General features: G+C 41.0%; 2 protein-coding genes across 2 annotated transcripts in view; one reads left to right on the top strand and one right to left on the bottom strand.

The window, feature by feature from the left end:
* The window catches only part of LOC137908794 (small conductance calcium-activated potassium channel protein 2-like), a 7,227-nt gene extending 6,986 nt beyond the window's left edge, over window positions 1-241 (bottom strand). The window contains exon 1 of the mRNA XM_068753216.1: window positions 236-241. Within this exon, the coding sequence (XP_068609317.1) occupies window positions 236-241 (6 nt within the window). The remainder of the gene's footprint in view (window positions 1-235) is intronic.
* A 1,531-nt stretch (window positions 242-1,772) lies between these two features.
* On the top strand, window positions 1,773-7,112 carry nt5c2l1 (5'-nucleotidase, cytosolic II, like 1). The gene is made up of 19 exons (XM_068753217.1): window positions 1,773-1,874; window positions 2,110-2,186; window positions 2,942-3,015; window positions 3,097-3,214; window positions 3,360-3,455; window positions 3,789-3,880; window positions 3,998-4,055; window positions 4,143-4,236; window positions 4,321-4,374; window positions 4,686-4,769; window positions 4,860-4,895; window positions 4,976-5,080; window positions 5,155-5,221; window positions 5,736-5,906; window positions 5,990-6,041; window positions 6,167-6,221; window positions 6,461-6,637; window positions 6,728-6,832; window positions 6,983-7,112. The coding sequence occupies exons 1-18, from the start codon at window positions 1,773-1,775 to the stop codon at window positions 6,809-6,811; spliced, it is 1,596 nt and encodes a 531-aa protein (XP_068609318.1). The 3' UTR covers window positions 6,812-6,832; window positions 6,983-7,112.
* The last annotated feature ends 257 nt before the right edge of the window (window positions 7,113-7,369 follow it).

Consider the following 7,369-nt stretch of genomic DNA (forward strand, 5'->3'; position numbering starts at 1 on the left):
TAAACACTTGCAAAGCACTCAGGACAAAAGCGGCGTGCGTCGGCGGGTCAGCTCAACGGCCTGTCGGCCGGCGAGGGCCTACAACGCCGCTTGCGGCTTTAATTTTTCTTTGTATCTGCCTGTACAATAAATTAAATAGGAAAGAAAAATAAATAGCATTAATGTGTTATTCAAGAAGGCTCAGTCAAGACTGCTCTTCTTGGGAAAACCTAGATCATTTGACATCAGCAAGAACCGCCATGATTTTTTATTAGGGAATCCTTTTTTTTAATGCTGTGCTGTGCTGTGCTGGGTTTGCATTGTCCATGTGCAAAAAAACAGGATCAATAAGCTCACCAACAATGCTGGCTCAGTGACCCCATTAACCCGGACTCTCTCGGGTCATGTTAGAGGACAGAATGAGGACGCCTGTGTTCTCCTGATCATCTTCTTCTGTTCCTCAAGCAGTCAGATATTCTAATAAACACTTTTAATTATAACTTGAATCCATTGCAAATTATGTGGTAACATTTGTAGTCATTTGCGTATTGTCAATGCATTTTGGTGGCAACTGTTTCCCCACTGGGGCTTAATAAAGTTTTTGAGTCTTTTCTAATTTAAAGCAGAAATATTTCCACGCCTCAGTTCATAATAATTATTGCGATTATTGTCACAGTACTTTATTTTATCCTGGGCATGGTAGTCATGGAAACTCTTTCAGTGTGGCACATTTTCATAGAAATTTCAAAGATTATTAAATAGGAATTTAGTGGCACTTCTCCGATTTCGAACAAGAAATATTTATATTTGACGAGTGTCTTGCCTCACCGCCGCTAACAGTGTTTGTCTTCATGCACGAGCTGGACATTTATCTCTGGAAACAAGCAAGCTAACCTTAGGTAACATCTAACAGCAATGTTAGCTTTGACTTTGGACTTTGTATTGACTTTGTTTCAGGCCATCATTTGCTGATGTTAGCTGACATACATTAAAGATGACTATAGTAATGTATGCTGATTCCAATGTCATAGAGTTATAAACAATAGCATTATCTTAAGAAACTTTAAGAAGTCATTTGCATATAAATCAGGACACAGATGGAAATTTAGGGGAGGTTTAAATTTGTAAAAAAAAAAAAAAAAAAAACTTCACGGATTTATTAATGTGAATGAAGTCAAAAATGTAGATAGTTCCACCGTCCAAGGTAGCAGTGACATGAAATGATTAAAACTTGCTTTACGTTTAATATTGCGATTATTATAAAGGATTTGCTTTATTTGTCCTGGACTTTGGACGGAATGATCATTTACCACCCTGACCACATTCTACCTGATCTCGACAGAAAGGAATAGAATTAAGCAAGACAGGAGCCGAGACAATTGGACAGCTTTCGTAGAATGACAATGAAGATGTGTCTATCAATGTGTTGAGAAATAGAAAATCACATTTAAAAGGAAAATATGAAATTTGGTGGTATGATAGAGATCTCCACCCACACCATTATGTCACATTCCATCAATAATCAATAATAATCAGTCAATAATCAACCGAGATATTTAGAAACATATTTTTAAGATCCATTTACGACAATGTTAACAAAAATTTCAAAGTGATCCAGAGTCCAGGATCTATTCTGGATCATCAGAAAGTTCCTGCATTCCTAACATTTCCAGAAAGTTTCATCAAGATCCGGCTGAAACTTTCCAGTGTTATTTACAGATAAACCTCTCGGCAGAGGTGATTTCTGCGCAAACAAGCAGCAGAACCTTTGGTGAAATTAAACGCAATCATGAATGAACACAGATCCAGCAGCTGACGTCACAGCGGCGCTCAGGAACTCCTACTATTACGCAGCGCTGCAGGCCCTCCCTCCACATGTGTGCGGCTCTGATAACGTAATCTACGAGATTAAATCCGCGCGGACGCGTCAAACGCAAAACAGGCTGGATTCCTGCAGCCGCTTGCAGCCCGTTCAAGACCAGAGGCTCACAGACAGGATCCAGAAACGCTCCGCGCCTCTGAAATTTGGATAATTTGGTGATTTAAATGCCTCTTCCCACATGAACAGGTCGGACAGTTTAACAGTTTAATTAGATTTACACCCCCCCCCTTCCCATTTCGTCTTTGAAGCTTGCAGCTCCGACTATGGACGCTCATCCCGTTATATCTCCTGATGAATCCATGGTGAAGAGAGGATTTGACCAAATGTGAGTCCATTTAATTCTGACTCTATCAACGTAAAATAAACAGGTGTTCACATTAAATCTAAATTCCAATTCCTCTCGCAGCCTTTCTGACTTGTTCCAGCATCATTTTAGAATGAACTCCAGTTTAAGTAATCCATTTCATTGATTTATGAATAGGAGTACTGCAATTTAAAATACCTCTCTCCTATTAAATGCATTTACAGTAAATATCAAATTGGTTCCCATTAAACATTTTAAACCGGGAATTTCTCCTCTGTAGAAAATGCACCTGCACCAGAAAATATCACAGTTTTCATTTGCAGGATTGATCTGAGGAGAAAGATCCCCATTGATCAGAAGTAACAGGCTCACAGAAAAAGAGCTCACAGGTAAATTATTTACAGCCGAAGGATGGAGTGTCACAAAGACTTGGGTCCGGCCCATCCAGACTGGAGGTGCTGCAGAGAGGCCTCTCCGTGTCTGTCAGGCTGTCGCTGATAAACAGCTCCTGGTAGCGAGAGAGAGAGAGAGAGAGAGAGAGAGAGAGAGAGAGAGAGAGTGAACAGTGAACACAACAAATTTGTTAAAAGTACATCATTTTACTTTATTTTTAAGAAACTTTAGCTTTTGGGCGAGGAGCGAGCTCATTTCAGGGCATTGAATTAATTTGCGTTTGCTCCTCTTAAAAGAAATCTTTTGGCTAAAGTTGAAAAGAAAAGCCGACTTCTTTCCCCTCAGGCTTCCATGAACAAGTGAAGTGTGTTGTTTCATCACAGGGTGTTCGTCAACAGAAGCCTGACCCTCGAGAACATCAAATGCTATGGCTTCGACATGGACTACACGCTGGCCAGTACGTGCACGCAAACAGAAATATGTGTGTGTGTCACACCAAAATGACTGTCCTGTTGAAGTGTAGTCTTGCTGCCTTTAGTGTACAAGTCTCCTGACTATGAGAGTTTGGGCTTCGAGCTGATAAGAGACAGGATGGTGTCTGTTGGATACCCCCATGAGATTCTACGCTACACCTATGACCCCAGCTTCCCCACACGGTTAGTGTCAAACTCTGCCACAGAGAATGATCGAATTGATCAATGATCTATTACAGGTTTATTGATTAGATTTCTTTCGTCTGTTTGCGAAAAGAACACGACGATGCTCAAGTTTCTTCTTCTTCTTCTTCTTCTTCTTCTACAGCGGTTTGGTCATCGACACGATGTACGGAAACCTCCTGAAGGTGGACTCCAACGGCAATATTTTAGTCTGCAGTCACGGCTTCCACGTCCTCAAAGGGTTAAGTACAAATCATTTCAAAGAGCAGAAGAGAGCCGTCAACGCTCTCTTTCTATTCCTACAGCCCAAAATGTTCTTCTTCTGGGACCAGCTATTCAAGTTGGATCATTTTGAGTGTGAAGAATTACTTTTAAAAATGTGTAGAATTTGTGAAAACACATAAATGATATATTAAAATGGAGCCCATGCATTTATAGAGAATCGCTGGATTCCATAGAGTTCAGTTTTATAAAACCAAAAGCAGTTCAGGCTCATCTATTCACATCTCTGAGGTTAGTTATCTTGTGTCTTGGCATTGGTGATCCTGAAATTTGTCCTGGTTGCGCTGCACAGCGGAGAACTTAACAAGTATTACCCCAAAAAGTTCATCCAGCGAGATGACACCGAACGTTACTACGTCCTTAACACGCTCTTCAATCTTTCAGGTATAAAATTCACCTTTGCACCTACTAGAGAATTAGTATTTATTTGAATTTAAATCAAATTTTTAAGAAAGGAATTTTGACACCAGTAACTTCAAAGTGCTTCCATGCCCCCTGCAGAGACGTATCTCTACACCTGCCTCGTGGACTTCTTCACCAGATGCACCAGATACACAAAGTGAGAAAGACTCACCCAATATGTCTGACTGTCCCACACAACTCATGTGTTTTTTTTATTTAAAACATCTCCTCCACTCCCATCCAGCCTCCAGACGGGCTACCAGCACGGCGACCTGTTCATGTCCCACAGAAGCATGTTCCAGGACGCTCGCGCCGCGATGGATTTCATCCACGACACGGTGAGTGAACACATTTCAGGAATCATCGATTCGCTGACGTGGGAATTCAAGTTCCTTGAGCGTCTTTCTGCTTGTGCTCTCCAGGGAATCCTGAAGGAACAAACTCTAAAGAATTTAGAGAAATACGTTATCAAAGATGTGAGTAAACAACAACAACAACGTGTCTCTAAAACAAATCTATTACTGCTCATTAATGAGAACATTTTCATTTACTATTATTATTGTTGTTGCTAATTAGGGATCATGCTAATTATAATGTTATACTATTGTTATTATTAATCATTACTATTATGATTCCTGAGAAATTATTACATTTATTATTGTATTACACTTATTATTGTTAATGATGGATAATTACAGTAAAATTATTGCTTATAAATCATTGACAATATTAAAGATTATTGTTACGATAATAATCCTAATTTTTTTTATTGAAATCTTCTTGACAGCCAAATCTTCCTCTTCTCTTGAACCGGCTCAGAGTAGTAGCCAAGGTCTTCCTCGCCACCAACAGTGATTATAACTATACAGAGGTGATGCTATTTGTTTGATCTTAACACAGATCATATTTAAATGCCTGATGTGTTCTCCACTAAACTTGCCCCCCCCCCCCCTCCCATTAGGCCATTATGAAATATCTTCTGGAGAGTCATACTAAGGTAAGACAATCCCAGGACGGATGTTCCAATAAAACGTTTGTTTCATTTCATGATGAATTTAAACTCAGTCTTGGTTCCAGTCTGGAGAGAAAACGTTGTGGCGCTCCTTCTTCAACCTGATCGTCGTGGACACCAGGAAGCCGCTGTTCTTTGCAGAAGGGACTGTCCTCAGACAAGTAGACACGGTAGGACGAAGACTTATCCTGAGGATTCAGCAACAGCACCAGGATTCAGTGGTATGTTGTCCTTTTGGAAACAGGAGACGGGAAAGCTTCGGATTGGGACGTACACAGGCGACCTCCAACATGAAACTGTTTACTCTGGAGGTGGGGGTTGTTCATTTTCCTTCATTTATAATTTTTATATTTTTAAGTCTGTCACTGAACATTTTCATCAAATTAATAAGGTAACAGATCAAGGATAGGACACTTCTTCTTCTTTTGGCTTGTCCCCTGAGGGGTCGCCACAGCAGATCAACCTTCTCCACTTCACCCCGTCCTTTGCATCGTCCTCCCCAACACCAGCCACTCTCATGTCCTCCCTCACTACGTCCATGTATCTCCTCCTGGGTCGACCTCTAGCCCTGTTCCCTGGCAGCTTCATCCTCAGCATCCTTCTACCGATATAGTCCCTGTCTCTCCTCTGGACATGTCCAAACCATCGTAGTCTGTCCTCTCTGATCTTGTCTCCAAAATGTCTAACCATCACTGTCCCTCTTATTGTCTCTGCTACTTCCCCAAAAACATGTAGGAACATTAGCCCCTGAAGCATGCTGACTTCCCATGTTCTGTATAATTGTCTCCTTCTCATGTGACAGTTTAAGCAAATGTCTGATTGCAGGATCTTCAGACATCATCTGCGATCTGCTGGACGTCAAGGGTAAGGACATCCTCTATATCGGCGACCACATTTTTGGAGACATCCTCAAATCTAAGAAATGCCAAGGCTGGAAGACTTTTCTGGTCGTGCCAGAGCTCGCCAAGGAGCTGAAAGTGTGGGAGGAGAAGAAAAGTAAGAGCGGGTGGACGGCTGTGGGCGTTTGTGGGAGTATCGGGAGCTCTTCCTGGAATTTGAAAGTTCTGGTGATTTTGCAGATCTTTTCGAGGAGCTGAAACGTCTCGACCTCTTCTTAGCTGAGCTGTACAAGTGAGTTTTCTCACGCTGGATGCATAATCCTGCATTAGCTTTCTGACGATCTATAACAGTATTATAACATGAACAGTTACATTAACCGTGGCTGCTTTGAGTTAACCGCTGTTTGTCCTCTGAAGGCAGAGCAGCAGTCAAGAGTCTCCCGACATCAGCAGCATACAGATGAGAATGAACGTGAGCGACACTCAACACGTTGTATTGATAATAATAATAATAATAATAATAATAAATAAAGAAGAATCAAACATATTTCATTTCAATATTGTTGTGCAGGAATTCTAGAAATACAGTGTTTGGGATTCTTTGGTTTTCTAATAGCACACCAGAGTTTGATGACAACCATCCAGTTTTTCCTGCTCAGGTTTTCTTCTTCTTCATCTTCTTCTGCTTGATGTGGTTTTTCGCGTTTGCAGGTATTGACCTATAGGATGGACATGTCCTACGGTCAGATGGGCAGCCTTCTACGCAGCGGCTCCAGGAAGACGCTGTTCGCCAGTCAGCTGATGCGTTACGCAGATCTTTATTCTTCCTCCTGTACAAACCTGGTGCACTACCCCTTCAATCACCTCTTCATGGCTCTCCCAGTCCTGGTGAGGCCGAAATCAACCTGTTCATTGTTATTATTATTATTATTATTATTATTATTACTATTTTTATTTCTCACTTATGATCTGCTCCAGATGCCACACGAGATAGCGTCGGCTGATTTTGCGTCATCAGAGCTTGCTCTCACCAACAATTACATCTCAGTGAAGAGAAACTAAAGCTGACGTCATGGCGCTACGGTATTTGATAATATTTCGTTGAACTGTACGAGTGCTCTGAAATTATAATAAATCGAAAATTGTATCTAAAATAGTCTAATTTTGGCTGATATGTTGAGTTTTGATGAAGGTTCGGTTAATATTTATCTTGTCCTCTGTTGCTGAGGAAAGACGACCGAGGAGGAGGAGGATGATGATGAGGAGGAGGGATGGACATTTCTCATCGATGACGCTCACCGTTTGTGCCTTTGCTCACAGAACGGTGTTGTCGCATTCCAGCAGCGCCATTTAGTGGCCAGGATCTGTTACGCCATGTAACGTTTACACTTGACTGAACCAGCAATGACGTTGAGGTTTCAAAATTCAAATCAGAAAGACCAAGCGTTTGAGTGCAAATTACTCTTGGAAGATGGATGGATAGAAATTACTTTTAATATGCATATACACTAATGTCGGGTTTGTATAATTTTAAAGGTATTTGTTTGTGTAACTTCGGCTGACTAAATAATTTATATGATTTTTCACTGAGTCTTTTTAACTAAAAAGGTTTTTAGCATT

This window comes from Brachionichthys hirsutus, chromosome 19, assembly GCF_040956055.1.
Source record: "Brachionichthys hirsutus isolate HB-005 chromosome 19, CSIRO-AGI_Bhir_v1, whole genome shotgun sequence".
NCBI classification, from domain to species: Eukaryota; Metazoa; Chordata; class Actinopteri; order Lophiiformes; family Brachionichthyidae; genus Brachionichthys; species Brachionichthys hirsutus.

Coding starts and splice junctions, on each gene's coding strand:
- nt5c2l1 (XM_068753217.1), top strand. CDS start 1,773: ATGAACACAGATCCAGCAGCTGACGTCACAGCGGCGCTCAGGAACTCC. Junction 3,881..3,997: donor CACGCTCTTCAATCTTTCAG/GTATAAAATTCA, acceptor TGCCCCCTGCAG/AGACGTATCTCTACACCTGC. Junction 5,081..5,154: donor TCCTCAGACAAGTAGACACG/GTAGGACGAAGA, acceptor TTTTGGAAACAG/GAGACGGGAAAGCTTCGGAT.